The following is a 17518-nucleotide window of genomic DNA, read 5'->3' as shown; positions in this document are numbered from 1 at the left end:
GTCCATCGCCATCCAACATGTCCATCGCCATCAAACATGTCCATCGCCATCAAACATGTCCATCGCCATCAAACATGTCCATCACCATCCAACATGTCCATCGCCATCAAACATGTCCATCGCCATCAAACATGTCCATCGCCATCAAACATGTCCATCACCATCCAACATGTCCATCACCATCCAACATGTCCATCGCCATCAAACATGTCCATCACCATCAAACATGTCCATCGCCATCAAACATGTCCATCACCATCAAACATGTCCATCACCATCCAACATGTCCATCACCATCAAACATGTCCATCGCCATCAAACATGTCCATCACCATCAAACATGTCCATCGCCATCAAACATGTCCATCACCATCAAACATGTCCATCGCCATCAAACATGTCCATCGCCATCAAACATGTCCATCGCCATCAAACATGTCCATCACCATCAAACATGTCCATCACCATCAAACATGTCCATCACCATCAAACATGTCCATCACCATCCAACATGTCCATCACCATCCAACATGTCCATCGCCATCAAACATGTCCATCACCATCAAACATGTCCATCGCCATCAAACATGTCCATCACCATCCAACATGTCCATCACCATCCAACATGTCCATCGCCATCAAACATGTCCATCACCATCAAACATGTCCATCACCATCCAACATGTCCATCACCATCCAACATGTCCATCGCCATCAAACATGTCCATCACCATCAAACATGTCCATCGCCATCAAACATGTCCATCGCCATCAAACATGTCCATCGCCATCAAACATGTCCATCACCATCCAACATGTCCATCACCATCAAACATGTCCATCGCCATCAAACATGTCCATCACCATCAAACATGTCCATCGCCATCAAACATGTCCATCACCATCAAACATGTCCATCACCATCAAACATGTCCGTCATTAGGTCCGTCTGCATCAAACATGTCCGCCACCATCAAATATATCCGTATGCATCCAACATGTCCATCTACATCCAACATGTCCATCAGTATGTCCGTCTGCATCCAACATGTCTGTGAGAATGTCCGTCTACCTCCAACATGTCCATCACCATCCAACATGTCCATCACCATCAAACATGTCCATCACCATCAAACATGTCCATCACCATCCAACATGTCCATCGCCATCAAACATGTCCGTCATTAGGTCTGTCTGCATATAACATGTCCGTCATTATGTCTGTCTGCATCCAACATGTTCATCTACATCAAACAAGCGCCATCAGCATCCAACATGTCCGCCACCACCCAACATTTCCATCAGTATGTCTGTCTGCATCCAACATGTCCGTCAATATGTCCGTCTGCATCCAACATGTCCGTCTGCATCCAACATGTCTGTCAGTATGTCTGTCTGCATCCAACATGTCCGTCAATATGTCCGTCTGCATCCAACATGTCCGTCTGCATCCAACATGTCTGTCAGTATGTCCGTCTGCATCCAACATGTCCGTCAATATGTCCGTCTGCATCCAACATGTCCGTCTGCATCCAACATGTCCGTCTGCATCCAACATGTCCGTCTGCATCCAACATGTCCGTCTGCATCCAACATGTCTGTCAGTATGTCTGTCTGCATCCAACATGTTCATCTACATCAAACAAGCGCCATCAGCATCCAACATGTCCGCCAGCACCCAACATTTCCATCAGTATGTCTGTCTGCATCCAACATGTCCGTCAATATGTCCGTCTGCATCCAACATGTCCGTCTGCATCCAACATGTCCGTCTGCATCCAACATGTCCGTCTGCATCCAACATGTCTGTCAGTATGTCTGTCTGCATCCAACATGTTCATCTACATCAAACAAGCGCCATCAGCATCCAACATGTCCGCCACCACCCAACATTTCCATCAGTATGTCTGTCTGCATCCAACATGTCCGTCAATATGTCCGTCTGCATCCAACATGTCCGTCTGCATCCAACATGTCTGTCAGTATGTCTGTCTGCATCCAACATGTCCGTCAATATGTCCGTCTGCATCCAACATGTCCGTCTGCATCCAACATGTCTGTCAGTATGTCCGTCTGCATCCAACATGTCCGTCTGCATCCAACATGTCTGTCAGTATGTCTGTCTGCATCCAACATGTCCGTCAATATGTCCGTCTGCATCCAACATGTCCGTCTGCATCCAACATGTCCGTCTGCATCCAACATGTCTGTCAGTATGTCTGTCTGCATCCAACATGTTCATCTACATCAAACAAGCGCCATCAGCATCCAACATGTCCGCCACCACCCAACATTTCCATCAGTATGTCTGTCTGCATCCAACATGTCCGTCAATATGTCCGTCTGCATCCAACATGTCCGTCTGCATCCAACATGTCTGTCAGTATGTCTGTCTGCATCCAACATGTCCGTCAATATGTCCGTCTGCATCCAACATGTCCGTCTGCATCCAACATGTCCGTCTGCATCCAACATGTCCGTCTGCATCCAACATGTCTGTCAGTATGTCTGTCTGCATCCAACATGTTCATCTACATCAAACAAGCGCCATCAGCATCCAACATGTCCGCCACCACCCAACATTTCCATCAGTATGTCTGTCTGCATCCAACATGTCCGTCAATATGTCCGTCTGCATCCAACATGTCCGTCTGCATCCAACATGTCTGTCAGTATGTCTGTCTGCATCCAACATGTCCGTCAATATGTCCGTCTGCATCCAACATGTCCGTCTGCATCCAACATGTCTGTCAGTATGTCCGTCTGCATCCAACATGTCCGTCAATATGTCCGTCTGCATCCAACATGTCCGTCTGCATCCAACATGTCTGTCAGTATGTCTCTCTGCATCCAACATGTCCGTCAGTATGTCTCTCTGCATCCAACATGTCCGTCAGTATGTCTCTCTGCATCCAACATGTCTGTCAGTATGTCTCTCTGCATCCAACATGTCTGTCAGTATGTCTCTCTGCATCCAACATGTCCGTCAGTATGTCTCTCTGCATCCAACATGTCCGTCAGTATGTCTCTCTGCATCCAACATGTCTGTCAGTATGTCTCTCTGCATCCAACATGTCTGTCAGTATGTCTCTCTGCATCCAACATGTCCGTCAGTATGTCTCTCTGCATCCAACATGTCCGTCAGTATGTCCGTCTGCATCCAACATGTCCGTCAGTATGTTCTTCAGAAATTAACATCTTCGCAAACATCGATTTCCCCAGACATCCAACCTTATCCTTAATATCCAACTTGTCCATTGACATGTTCCTAAACATCCAGCATATTCCTCAACATCTAACATTTTTATCATATATATATAAACTTGAACAACATGCTTCTGTACATCCTACCTGTCTATCAACATGTCTATCAACATCCAGCAGGTCCGTCAGTATGTCTCTCTGCATCCAACATGTCCGTCAATATGTCTCTCTGCATCCAACATGTCTGTCAGTATGTCTCTCTGCATCCAACATGTCTGTCAGTATGTCTCTCTGCATCCAACATGTCCGTCAGTATGTCTCTCTGCATCCAACATGTCCGTCAGTATGTCTCTCTGCATCCAACATGTCTGTCAGTATGTCTCTCTGCATCCAACATGTCTGTCAGTATGTCTCTCTGCATCCAACATGTCCGTCAGTATGTCTCTCTGCATCCAACATGTCCGTCAGTATGTCCGTCTGCATCCAACATGTCCGTCAGTATGTTCTTCAGAAATTAACATCTTCGCAAACATCGATTTCCCCAGACATCCAACCTTATCCTTAATATCCAACTTGTCCATTGACATGTTCCTAAACATCCAGCATATTCCTCAACATCTAACATTTTTATCATATATATATAAACTTGAACAACATGCTTCTGTACATCCTACCTGTCTATCAACATGTCTATCAACATCCAGCAGGTCCGTCAACAACATGTCTATAAAACATCAATCAATGTTTAAAACATCCAAGTACATAAAGATAGATCAGATCAGAAAAGGGCAGAAAAAATATCCTAAAATGATCTTTGTTGTTTTATCCTGTCCTCACAAATGAGATCTTTTAGAACCGATATGATGATTCTAATTCAGTTTTTATGAATTAAGATCATTACATCATATGAATTAGAATGTCAATGCAAAGATTCCGTTCTCTTCAGAGCTGCTTTGCCTCCAGTAGCAATAAAAAACCTAAAGTCTGACACTTTGAAATATGCCAAAACTCCTTCAGAGGTGTTTTATACAGGCTGAGCTTTATGTTCTCCAAAAGGCTTTACCTTTCATTAACCTGAAACATACAATTAAAATCACAATTCAAAATCAGAAATGCCTTTTTTACAAACTCTACTCTGACAGCAAACGACCCTGCAACACAGATCTCTAACCTGAACCCAGAATTGCTTTGGCACGGTTTTAATCTGCATTGTGCTTTCTAAAGGTGAGGCCCTTATAAACCTTTAGCTGAATAGAAGTAGAGTAGACTCGGATCAAATCATTAGGTCAGAACTTATTTTTGTAGAAATCATTCTGGGGAGCAGACTGCTGAATGAAGAGACTGAGGTGAATAAAAGCCCTCAGGTAGACTCAGACTCTCACTCTCCACTCCCATGTTTACCAAGGAGTCGCATTTCATTGCCAACCTGCAGAAACCTGAGAACTCACCTGGACTTCTCTTTCTCTATAGTGCCCTCTGCTGGAAAAGGCAGGAATTGTTAACAAGACCAAAGTTGTTGATCATGGCAAAAAGATAAGGTGAGAACCAGAAGCTACAGTTTGACTGACCTGTGAATTTGTAAAGTAACCTTTTATTTCATTCATGTTTAAATGTTTTCCATGTTTGCTGCTCATGTTGAACAGGAAGAACTGGAGTCAGTCCTGGACAGTTCTCCATGGTGGGATTCTTACTTTCCACAAAGACCCCAAATTTTCTCCAGCTGGGAACAATGTAAGAACCGATCTGCTTTGTACGAACTGACTGACCGTCTGGATCCACTCTTGATTTATTTGCTCTTTGCTCTGGAGAACTCGCTCTAGTAAAGTGTTCTAGACCATTAGTTGTTAAGACTTTATGAAGGTCTTAAAGGAACAATAAAGTTTATAACTGTGAGAAGATGTACTTTTGATTGGCAAAGCCATTTCGATATATCTTAATTTTGGGCACAAACTAAAATCAGGTGGGTGGTTAGTGGTAAAACCAAGAAATCCTTCATATTATTCTGTTCAACTGTTACGGTACAGGGCTTTAACTGAAGCCAAGGCTCTATAGAAACAGCCTAGACTAGATGAATGATTATAAGATGAGATTCTCTCTCACAGTTTTCAGCCAACCAGATGTGGATGCTTCCATAGACAGTTCAAGGCTACAGAAGTCTGAAGACAAACAGAAATGATGGTTTTAATGGAGTTCTGCTCTTCTCCCAGATTAAAGCTGCACAGATTGTTCCGGAGTACACAGTGGAACTGAGAGGAGCGACAGTTCAATGGGCCTCAAAAGACAAGTCATCAAAGAAGTTTGTTTTGGAGGTGAGGCCAAAGCATCATATTGATTGCATGGTTGCAGTCCATCAGACAGTCTATAACTGTGCTGTGCGTGTCTTCAGTTAAAGACTCGACAGGGCTGCGAGTATCTGATGCAGTACGATACTGAGAGCATCATCGCAGACTGGTGCAAAGTCATCCAGGACACCATCCTTCAGCTGACGCCTCACCAGCCGGTACAGCAACACACCTTACTGCCAAACCCATGCATTCTGCAGGTAGACCAGGAGCCTTCAATGTCTCTTAATGAGTTCTCAAAACCATGAGACTCTTGAAATACCCAGCACAGTCATTAAGCCCAATCCCCTGGGCATATTTAATTAGCCCGCTGCTACTTCATAGAAAACTTAGGTTCCATTACTGTTGCAAGCAAAGAACACCATTTGTAAATGTTATAAAAACTAGGATTCTGAAATTCAATTCAATTTAGTTTATTTATATAGTGACTATTCACAACACGTGTCATCTCAAGGCACTTTACAATTCAACCAGATCGTACAGTCAAATTGAATCAAAGTTTTCTATCTAAGGAAAACTCATTGACTCTTCAGCAATCTCTCACACTAAGCATGCTTGTAGCAACAGTGGAGAGGAAAAACTCCCTTTTAACAGGAAGAAACCTCCAGCAGAACCAGGCTCAGTGTGAGCGGCCATCTGCTGAGGCCCACTGGGGTTCAAGGAGACAGAAGCAGACATAGAAAAAGAAGCATAGATACAAAAGGCAACTGTAAACCAGCTCCACAGGCGGCCCCGTCCAGGAAACACACAGCCAGGCAGACGAGCTCCGAGCCAGCTCCCATGTCAGAGGATGAAGAGAGCACATCCAGTTAGTCACAGTCAGAGAAACAGGACTACACCGGAAAACAGGCCGATCTCCAGCATCTAGAAACAAAGGTGTTGATGGCAGCAGCACAGCTGATAGAAAACTTGAGAGAAAGTCTTAGGCATAAAAAGTTTTACTTTATTTTTTTCATATTTTTCAAATTCTTTTCACATGAAGCCCAATAAAACTTCTCATTCTAAACCCATGCAAATCAATAGAAATGCATCTTCACTCTTAACTAAAGAGGAAAACGTGCCCCCAGGAATTAAGAGAAGGATGTCTTTAAAATGTAATTTGAAAAGAAGGCAATTTCGAAAACTCAATATAAAACAGAAATTTGGAAAAGTAAAATTTAAAAATATTATATCTGAAAAAAAATGGAAAAAATGAACTATAAGGGAAAAAAGTGAAAAAGTAAATACATAAATCTGAGAAAACAGAAAAGCTAATCCCCAAACTTTTATTTTATTAGGAAGTGTTTTTTATTATTATTTCTGGATTGCATTATTATTATTATTTCTTTTTCAAAATGTCCATTCTTGCAACAACAATGTGGCAGAATGTGTGTTAGCAGAATAAATATTCGTATTTGGATAATTTTATTCAGTTTGTTAGTTGAATGTTTATATTTAGCACTGCTAATTATAATATAATTTCTGTTATTGCTATGAGACGCATTTCCTTCCGTAGATAAGGCTTCATTGCACCAATTGAAAGAATCATCTGGGAATCATCTGTGATGTTTCAGTGTTTGACCTTTTTCTTCTCAAACCAAAAGTTTTACATGAGAACCAATGATTCTAACTCCTCTATAGTTTCCTGACCTGCGGTGAGCCTCAGAGGCTGACAAACTGGGTCTTTCAGTGTGGAAAAAAGAAAGAAAAACATACATCAGTACCTGTTTACTGAGCAGTTATCAACATTAACTAGTACTTTTATCATCTGGCCTACAAATACTCAGCTACCGGACTTTATATCAAAACTCTTCCAGACAGATTCAATGTTGAGTTTAAGATCCTCCATTTAAATTCGATAGAGATAAATAGCTTCCAGTTACATCACTGTCCTGGGATCTCTATAGACTCCTGCTAGGCCATCCTATCAAGGTTTTCAGAGATTAAAACAATACTTTTTTTTATTTTTATAGATGGTTCTTGTCTGGGTGTGTATGATTCCTCAGTTAAATCCAAAGTTCCACCTAAATAAACTATTCAGAGCACTGTGGTAGATCTGAGCTGCTGCTTTGTTCTTTCCTTCAGGAACCGGAACATCTAAGCGATGATGATGAAGATACAGGCTCAGACAGAGAGGATAAGAAGAGAGCATGTGAGTCTTCCTGAAATGATTTAAGGTTCTCAGAGCTTCACTTGCATTGTTTGCTGTTTGTTAAAATCAGCTATTACAGTTTCTTATCAGGTACTTCAAAATAAAAGCCTGTCTATTTGCCAGATCCAGCTTAATTTTTTCTTCTGCTGCTTTTTCAGCCACCAGGAGCAACTTAGGAGCGGACTCGGAGCAGAGCCGGATCCGGAGCAAACTGAGACGTTTCCTGCAGAGGAGGCCGACGCTGCAGAGCGTCAAAGAGAAGGGGTATATCAGAGGTACGAAAAACAAAACAATGGTCCAATTCTGTTCAGTTAGGACAGGAACTTCAGGGGGTTTCTTGCCCGTCCAGATGCATTCAGATCTGAATGCTTCACAGCTCAGGATGTCTCCTAATTATGCTCACTTTTATAGTTCAGATATAAAACTTTAGAGAAGTTTGCTTGTGAAGATTCTCAGTCATCCAGGTCATAGTCATTCCAAAAAAAGGAAAATAAAGTTAAAAAACAATCCACTGGACTTTGGTTCCAAGTTTGAAGACGTTTCGCTTCCCACCCAGGAAGCTTTTTCAATTAAAAATGTCAGAATTAGCGCTGAGTTCTATAGAGCTTCTAATTAATGCTAATTCTGAACTCAATGCTAATTGGAAAAGCTTCCTGGATGGGAAGCAAAACATCATCCAGCTTGGAAATAAAGTCTGTTTTATAGTTGTTGTTTTTTTACTTTTTTGGAATTAAGAGATGTCATAGAACGATCTAATTAAGATCCTACTTAATTAGATCTAATTATTTCACTGACGATTTTAGCGTTAGAAGTTTCTGTACTTGTGGTTATGTACCATGAAATATTTCTGCTGATGTTTATTGAACACTTGTTTTTTTTCCTGCAGACAATGTGTTCGGCTGCTACCTGGACGTCCTCTGTAGCAGGGAAAGCTCCACCATTCCCAAGTTTGTGGAGAAATGCATCAGGACGGTAGAGAGAAGAGGTGACAATACAGATTATAAATCCTTCCAAAAATACAAATAATCACTGATCTAATCGTCTCTGTTAAACATGGTCAGAAAAAAGCATCTCTAATGAAAACTCAGAAGTACAGTTTTTTGAATATATTATTTTAGCCGCCTGATCAGATAAATGGACGTTATTCTTTCACCACAGTTGAAAATAATGCATTAATTATACTGAAATCAGTGTTTCTACATCGATGGGTTTGTTAAAGGAAATCGATGATGTCCCCCTGATGTTTTTCCCCAAAGAGTTAATCAGTGATGATCACCACAATTCTATATGATTATTTAGAGATGAGCTTTTATATGGGCTGCTCAGTGTGGCAGAGGGTAGCACTGTTGCCTTGCAGCAAGAAGGTTTTAGGTTCGATTCCTGGCCCAGGGTCTTTCTGCATGGAGTTTGCATGTTCTCCCTGTGCATTTGTTGGTTCTCTCTGGGCACTCCAGCTTCCTAGCCTCGTGAGACCATCCTGATCTCGCGAGCTTTCAAGATTTCACTCGCTAATCAGTCTGGAGACTCTCCGTTAAAGAAAATTTGGAGCCGTTCACCAAACGAACGTCCAATCAGCGTTGGCTTTGAGGCGGGTTGAGGTGTGACACAACGAGAAGCGCGACAGTTCAGTCTAAAGAACATGGCGGCTTCAGCCGATGAAACTAGCGTTAGCGTGGCTATCGAGCAAGTTTTATGGGAATTACAGAGTATTTCTTCACTGAAAGAAGAGCAAAACACTGCTCTGGAGGCTTTTCTCAGAGGAAAAGATGTTTTTGCTCTTCTCCCGACTGGTTTCAGCAAGAGTAGCCTGGCTTGTGGTTGTGTTTTCGTCGTCTCTCTGTTAGTACGTCATATGCTTCGTTGATCTGATTGGTTTATTTGGCCCGTCTATCACCAACATAGGCCAATCAGCTAACCAGTATTTTCGCCCCTTCCCAAAATTACTTCAACGGAAGGTTTCTAGATGGATATGCGGAGCAAATCCATCTGACGGAGGCAGGTTACCAGTTTCCTCCAACAGTCCAAAAACATTACTGTTAGGTTAATTGGCTTCTCTAAATTTTGCTTAGGTGTGTGTGAATGGTAGTTTGTCTCTGTGTTGCCCTGCGATGGGGTGCAACCCGCCTCTCGACCATAGATAGTTGGAGATAGGCAACAGCACACCTCGTGACCCCAGCTGGGATGAAGCTTGACAGAAAATGAATGGATATTTGGAAATGACTTTGAAAATAACTTTTTTCCATGATGATTTTTCATATTTTTTTCTCCACTACAATATTTTCACAGCTAGTTAAGAGTTTGTGACATCAACTCTTTACATGTCTTTTCATGCTAATTGAAGACTTTAAGCCACCATTTATTGCATAAACTCTTGAGAAAGATGTTTGATAAAATAATGATGTACCTGAAAGATAAAACGTTATTTTAAATCTTTAGAAACAGCCATGTCAGAGGTTTCCAACAATGATTTCAGCACCTGACTAATGACTTTATTTGTCTTTGTGCTTTTCATCATCAGCGTTTTTCTTGGCGTATCCTTGTGTTTGCCTCGGTGATAATACGTCTTCCTCTGCACCTCTTTTGTTTTCGGAGTCCCACAGGGCTCTGGTTACCGCCCCCCTACTCTTCGCACTGCACCTGCTCCCTTCTTGGCTCTGTTTCTTTATAATAAGGAATTTCCTTTCATTTTTACACGAATGAAGCTTCGATTTTAACTGTTTGGATGCTCTAATTTTATGTTTATATCAGATTAAAAGAATGACATTTCAGTAAAAAAGACTGAGGAGCTTCAGAAAGAAGGAAGCATCAGAAATCACATCAGAGCAGTCGCTAGCCCAAGATTTTTTACTATTTAGGGCAGTTAGTTGACTCAATTCTTTTTTCCTCATAAACTCTTTCACCTCCTGCTGTTGTATCTATAATGGGATGCTCAAAATGGAGCATCTGTATTACAGTGTTTTAATCTCCTCATGGAAAACTCACCTCCATTTATTCTCTGTCATCTGACTTTTCTCGTTCCTTTAGGTCTGGATGTTGACGGGATCTACAGAGTGAGCGGGAACCTGGCGGTGATCCAGAGACTCCGACACAAAGCCGACCATGGTAACGAGGTTTCTGAATCTTATATAGAAGAGATGAGGGAGGCTACAAAGTCCGATGCAGAGAAAATAAACCTAGTCTTTCATTGAATACATCCACAGGATCAGGAGTTATAGTCCAACAGAAGCTTCAGCACACAGCTTTCTTCATAACAATGAAGATCGTCCCTCACTCTGAGGTTTTGTGTCTCTGCAGAAGAACATTTGGACCTGGATGACGGACAGTGGGAGGAGATCCATGTGATCGCCGGAGCGCTGAAGCTTTTCTTCAGAGAGCTTCCAGAGCCGCTGTTTCCCTTCTACAGCTTTGAGAAGTTCATCGCCGCCATCCGTTAGTTCCCACACACACCAGACCACATCCATCCACAGCAGTCTGAGATGTTCAAGATGAAGGAACCCGCTGAGATCCTGCAAGAACATTTGGTTTTTCAAACATTAATGATGATTAAATGATCTCCTAACCGAAGGTGAAATCTGTTTCTTCTTCTGGAACGTGATGTTTTATCAAAGCAGTTTTTTCAGGTTCTGAACTCTTTGACTAAAAGATCAGATCAAAGCGTCACTGATTTGGTGTTTGATTGTTAAACATGTCCAGCATCCTGTAGATCATTTCTAGCAACAAAACTCTGTATATTTTAACAATGATAACTGAAAATATAAGCAGAAAGAATCTTTTGTTCCAGTTTTCCATCCCAAACTGCTGTAGTTTCTTGAGCATCCAGTGTTGGATCATATTGGAGATTCTGAATCTGACCTCACCGTCCATCTTTTTGTTGGTGCAGAGCTTCCAGACCACAGCCAGAGGGTCTCCTATATGAAAGACCTGGTCTCCTCTCTGCCGCTGCCGAACTACGACACCATGAAGCTGCTCTTCAAACACCTGCGCAGGTGAGCCGACCCTAACGACCGACACCAACCGCTCTGAAGCAGAACCAGTCCTCACCTGCCTCTCTGCTTCTTTCAGAGTCATCGAGCACAAAGATTCTAACAGAATGTCGGTGCAGAGCATCGCCATCGTGTTCGGACCCACGCTGCTCCGACCGCAGATCGAGTCGGCCAACATGACGGTCCACATGGTATTTCAGAGCCAGATCGTGGAGATCCTGCTCAACGAGTTCAAGGACATCTTCTCTGAGATGTAACTGGAGATCCACTTTCACCTTCCAGAACATTTTAAGGAACCTCCGTCATTATATTTTCCAACCAGGAGACGCTGGAACAAGTGGAACTAAAACCACCATATTTGACCTCATGGAAAACTCTGACCTGGTTCTGAAACTTCTGAAAGAGGTTTCTTAGAACCTAAGAAAGAACTTAATCAAACGGACCAAGTTAGAGAAAAAAGACTTCTACTGAATCCAGATTATGGAGCTGGAAACTCACACCTGAGAGAAACCACCACATCTGGTTCTAAGGATCATCTGATGAACTGCCTAGAATTATCCTAACATCTGTAAAATCAAAGTCCAACCAGCACCTGGAACCAGAAAGACTCAAACATTCTGGATATTTCTAGTTTTAAATATTTCCATCTCAGAAATGGGTCTGATCATTAGAACCTGTGGCGAACATCCCTTCTGACTGGCACCGGAACCTTGTTTAAGACTCAGATTCCACCAGAACCTCCCTTCGACACAGATCCATGTTCCATCTTATCTTCAGAGAGAAAACTGGTCAGTGGTGGTAGATGATCCTCTCTGACCACTAACTGGTGTTTCAGAAGGTTCACCATCAGAACACTGATGTTCTGTTCGGGTTATTTCATTGACGGATCCTGTAGGTCTAAGAATTCCTGCTGTCCAGGTACCTTATGTATTTATTTCCAGGTTACTGTAGAGCCGTGTGTAACTCCGGATGCAGAGAGGATTTCTATCTACAGAGACGTTTCTGTTCTTCTTCCTGTTTACGATCCTATTAGAGCTGCAGAACAAAGCAGAGGAGGAGCCAACATTAGATCCTGACTGGGCTGGAACCTTTGTTTCATTTTAAGGAAGCTTGGATTTCTGAACGCAGTCCTTCCTACGTCTGAATGAAACATCTTAAACTGAGGTTTTTTGACCAGAATCAAGCTTTCAAACCAGTGTTAACTGGATCTGATCCTCAGCAGGTTGACTGATCCTTTAAGGTCCGAACGTTCCTGTTTGCTGAAAGGTCTAAACCCTGATCACCAGTTATCCATCAGGAGGAGATTTGCTTGTAGTATTTTTCCAGTGAAGCAAAGGAGATCATCCCTTTTAGACGTTATTCTCTATTTTATTAAAAGCTCAAACTAACTGCAGGTTTGATATGAATTTTGAGAGGTTGGTAAAAGTTTGGTTTGATCTTGTTTTAAAATCTAAATGTGGTTCATCTGCTGCATGTGAAGCTCTCCGTCTGCAGCTCAGTTAGTCCAGCCTTTTCCGTATTCTGAAATGGATATTTTCAGGAATTAACCATTTCACAGCATGAATCAAATGTCAAACTTTGTGATAAACCTGCTTCTTCAGGAGGAACGTTTCCACTTAGACCTTGAATTTTAATTTCCTGATCTCCCAGTATTGTCCTGAGGCTTATTTGGGAAATCTTCTAATTTAATTTTTAAATGTTCTCTAGGAGGAGCAACACATGTTCCATCCGTCTGTGAATTTTGTTCCGTTATGGTTGCTAGCAAGAAATATTATTGTAAATGAAAATTTGAAAAAACAAAACAAAAACAAGCAATCCAGATACGACACTTTAAAAAAACCTAATCATCAAAAAAAGATTGTGAGAAAAACTTTTCTATTTTCTCAGATTTGAGTTTTGCCAGACAATTTATTTCATGATTTTCATATTTTAAATATTTACAGGTTTTATATTTTTAAATGAAATGCTGTCAAATTTCTCTTTTTTAAATTAAGTTTTATCATTTGATTTCTCTTCAATTAACATTTTATAGATGATATTCCCTACACTACCAGGGGCGGGTCTTCCTCTGGAGTGAAGATGCATTTTTATTGGTCTGCTGGAATAACAACGACGCGTTTGATGGTTAAGAACCACAGTTTTTATTTGGCTGAAAGTGGAGATAATGTGATTAAAAAACACAATTTAAAAGAATACAATTTGTATAACTAAGCCCCCCCCCCCCCTCAAATTTCCATTTACAACACTTTTGCTTTGCTTGCAACAACATTGGAACAGAACTTTTTTCACTTCCAACCAAACCTTCTGCATTTTATTTTATTTTTTCAAAGATTAAGTCACAAAAGTCTGAATTATTTCAGGATTCAGATGAATAATCCAGTCATTGTGTTAAAACAGATCCAGGATCTTGGTAATGCTCTCAAAGAGTGAAAAATGGCTCATGTGACACTGAGAAGCCTCATGAAAGTCCAGGGTGCTACCCTGAGGGACTCCCAAACATGGAGAGAACATCATCTATCAAATGGTTTAATAAGGTGGAGTTTTCCAGGATAATATTTCTGCTGCAGTGAACTTTGTTACGGATCTTCTGTACATTATCTGTTTGTTTTATACTGTTTAAATGTATTAGAGACACAGAACAAGGTAAATATGGAATATACAGAGTTTCTGTAAATAAGAGGGAATTTTACTGACTTTTATTAGAAATAAAGTAAACTGTAAAACTCAGGATTATTGCTGTGTCCAATTATTATAAAGATGTTAGATATTTTTTAAATTGATTTTTTCAGTCAGTGTAAGACAAAGGTTTGAAATCCTGTTCAAGTCAAGGTGGAGATCAAAGCTGAGATCAATGGGACCTTCACTCAGTCTCTCCAATACTGGACCCAGCTCAGCACGTGGATCCAAAAGAAGAAGAATAGTAGAAGAAGAATTCAAACCTATTGTCATTACACTGTCACAATTACAATTACAATTACTCAGTGACTCAGAGTGGCAGTCCGTTGGTGTGGGGCTTCAACTCAGAACCTCTGGGATCCAAGCGCAGCACCCCAACCACTAGCACTCCCCAAAGAGCTCATCTGAGAGCACATCAATGGTTAACCTGACTCCGCCAGATGGGTTTGCTCCGCATATCCATCTGGAAACCTTCCGTTGAAGTAATTTTGGGAAGGGGCGAAAATACTGGTTAGCTGATTGGCCTATGTTGGTGATAGACGGGCCAAATAAACCAATCAGATCAACGAAGCATATGACGTGCTAACAGAGCGACGACGAAGAGGAGCCAATTGATAGATCAAACTCTTGCTGAAACCAGTCGGGAGAAGAGCAAAAACATCTTTTCCTCTGAGAAAAGCCTCCAGAGCAGTGTTTTGCTCTTCTTTCAGTGAAGAAATACTCTGTAATTCCGATAAAACTTGCTCGATAGCCACGCTAAGGCTAGTTTCATCGGCTGAAGCCGCCATGTTCTTTAGACTGAACTGTCGCGCTTCTCGTTGCGTCACACCTCAACCCGCCTCAAAGCCAACGCTGGTTGGACGTTCGTTTGGTGAACGGCTCCAAATTTTCTTCAACTGAGAGTCTCCAGATTGATCTGCAAGTGAAACCTTGAAAGCTCGCGAGATCAGGATGGTCTCACGAGGCTAATCCATGGCAGGATTCCTAGGTGACGTCCTCAAGGTCCGGTGTCCTGCAGCTTTTAGATGTATCTCAGCCTCAACCTCAATTAAATATTCTGATCATTAATGGGACTGTGGAGAACTTGTCAGCATGAACAGGAGGTAATTCAGCAATTTGACTCAGATGTGGAAGCAGAGAAACGTTAGAGGTTAAGGAGACCACTCCTCAGAGCCGGAACTCAGGAAGCCTGTTCTATGGAGTCTGGTCAACTGATGATGATGTCAGGAAACATTAATAACTCCTAAAAATGTGTTCCCGCCAATTTCTCCCATTTATAAAGTCTCCAGTATAGTCAGAGCATCCACCACGCACCATTATGTCCCAGTTCTATTGAAATGTTTGCAGCAATCCTCAAATTCCTTACATATATATGTTGATGTGTGAAATGAGACAACCCATTGATTACCGGTGAGCGCAGCTTCATGGTGAAGAAACTTTTAAATATTTTGCAGATTTATAGTTTGAATTTAGCTGCTTTATGAAACAACATGATAATTAGATAGATTTGATTTCAAATGTTTCATCCGGGTTATCCATAATCTGTCATCTAAGCCAATGGTTCCCAACTCTGCTTCTCAGGGATATGTCTCTGTTCCAGCAAACCTGATTCAAATGAGGGACTTTTTTTGCAATTAAGTTTTGCAGAAGCCTGTTAATCATCTTTTCTTTTCTCGTGTGATGCAATAAGGAAACACCTAAAACATGCCGGACAGAGGTCCCTGAGGGACAAGGTAGGGAACCACAGGTCTAAGCCGTGATCAGATAGATATCAGATATCACAGTCTAATTAGGGGGATGTCCAGGTTCATTGATAATATCCTTCATTTTGTGAAAAATCATTCTAGCATCAACATCTCCAGATGGTCCAGAAAGAACCAGCCTTTTTATTTGTTTACTGACTCTGATGCTTTTACCCCAACAGATGATGGCAGAAGAGATTAAACTCTGCTTAACAGACTTACAGAAGAAATGCAGCATCTTGTTGCAAACACCAAAGGAAGCTTCCTGCAGAGGCTGCTCTGTTCCTTCTTGTATAAAGTTTAACAGCATCTCCAGTCCAGCTTGTTTTCAAGGTGAACATCGAGGTATTTATATTCCTTCAACTCTTCTTCAATGTTCCTGCAGGAGCCATTTGTCCTTTCCTGTGTTTATCACCACCAGGGGGCGTTTTTCATTTTGAGTTTCCAACTGTCAGATGGGGTTATTTAAGGTCAACCATGGTTCTGTTCAGGTGCTGTTAATGAGAGGAGGCAACAATTTTCTACTGTGTTTGGTTTAGATTATGTTGAATTTATGTATTTATGTAAAGGCAGTTAGTAAAACGATGGACAGAATTCTGAGAAAAAAGTCAGAATTCTGTGAAAAAAGTCAGAATTCTGACTTTTTTTCCCATTTTAAACTGAAATATCAATGTGCTAATGTCAGGTAAACTAAACATGTAGCGCTACTAATCTTTACAGTCATTCTCTACAAGTCAAACCTACGGAAGCGTCTTATAAAATAGGGGTCCCTATGTCCTCCAGCAGTCTAAGCCTATAGCAGCAGAACTATAGAGATAGATCAGGATAACCTGAGCCACTCTAACTAGAAGCTTTATCAAAAAGGAAAGTTTTAAGCCTAGCCTTAAAAGTAGACAGGGTGTCTGCCTCACGGACTAAAACTGGTAGTTGGTTCCACAGGAGAGGAGCCTGAGAACTAAAAGATCTGCCTCCCATTCTACTTTTAGAAATTCTAGGAACCACTAGTAAATGTATGGAAGAGGGCCACTGAAAAAAATAAATAAAAGTTAACTGATTTTTACATTTTCTTTCAGTTTGATATGGGGAAAAAAGTCAGAATTCTGACTTTTTTCACAGAATTCTGAGAAAAAAGTCATTTTAAACTGAAATATAAATGTGTTAATGTCAGGCAAACTAAACATGTAGCGCTATTAATCTTTAACTTTTCATTCTCTACAAGTCAAACCACATGAAGTGAAAAAAATAAAACTTATGTTAATCAAGCTGAAGAGTTTTACCTGCCATGACTAAAGAGGTTTGGACTTTCTCCTCATTTACAGCCAGGGTGCTGCAGTTCTTCCATTTAGCCACCAGGTGGAAGCACAGACCGCAGCCATCAGAGGGGAACACAGGTCACCATGGAAACGCTTTGTTGATTCCGAGGCTTAACTCACCTGGACA

General features: G+C 41.4%; 1 protein-coding gene across 3 annotated transcripts in view; it reads left to right on the top strand.

The window, feature by feature from the left end:
* The window catches only part of LOC119781805 (rho GTPase-activating protein 27-like), a 45780-nt gene extending 33721 nt beyond the window's left edge, over positions 1 to 12059 (top strand). For 2 of the 3 annotated variants that reach the window (XM_038282409.1, XM_038282391.1), the window contains 11 exons: positions 4675 to 4742; positions 4848 to 4935; positions 5412 to 5513; positions 5591 to 5704; positions 7611 to 7677; positions 7836 to 7952; positions 8564 to 8662; positions 10702 to 10779; positions 10972 to 11106; positions 11558 to 11663; positions 11740 to 12059. In XM_038282409.1, the coding sequence (XP_038138337.1) occupies positions 4675 to 4742; positions 4848 to 4935; positions 5412 to 5513; positions 5591 to 5704; positions 7611 to 7677; positions 7836 to 7952; positions 8564 to 8662; positions 10702 to 10779; positions 10972 to 11106; positions 11558 to 11663; positions 11740 to 11917 (1152 nt within the window). In that variant the 3' untranslated portion in view covers positions 11918 to 12059. The remainder of the gene's footprint in view (positions 1 to 4674; positions 4743 to 4847; positions 4936 to 5411; positions 5514 to 5590; positions 5705 to 7610; positions 7678 to 7835; positions 7953 to 8563; positions 8663 to 10701; positions 10780 to 10971; positions 11107 to 11557; positions 11664 to 11739) is intronic. The other variant, XM_038282400.1, reaches the window with a different exon arrangement.
* Positions 12060 to 17518: the final 5459 nt, after the last annotated feature.

This window comes from Cyprinodon tularosa, unplaced genomic scaffold (assembly GCF_016077235.1).
Source record: "Cyprinodon tularosa strain WSP-4 unplaced genomic scaffold, ASM1607723v1 ctg104, whole genome shotgun sequence".
Taxonomy (NCBI): domain Eukaryota; kingdom Metazoa; phylum Chordata; class Actinopteri; order Cyprinodontiformes; family Cyprinodontidae; genus Cyprinodon; species Cyprinodon tularosa.
This window is presented reverse-complemented; position numbering and strand designations above follow the sequence as displayed.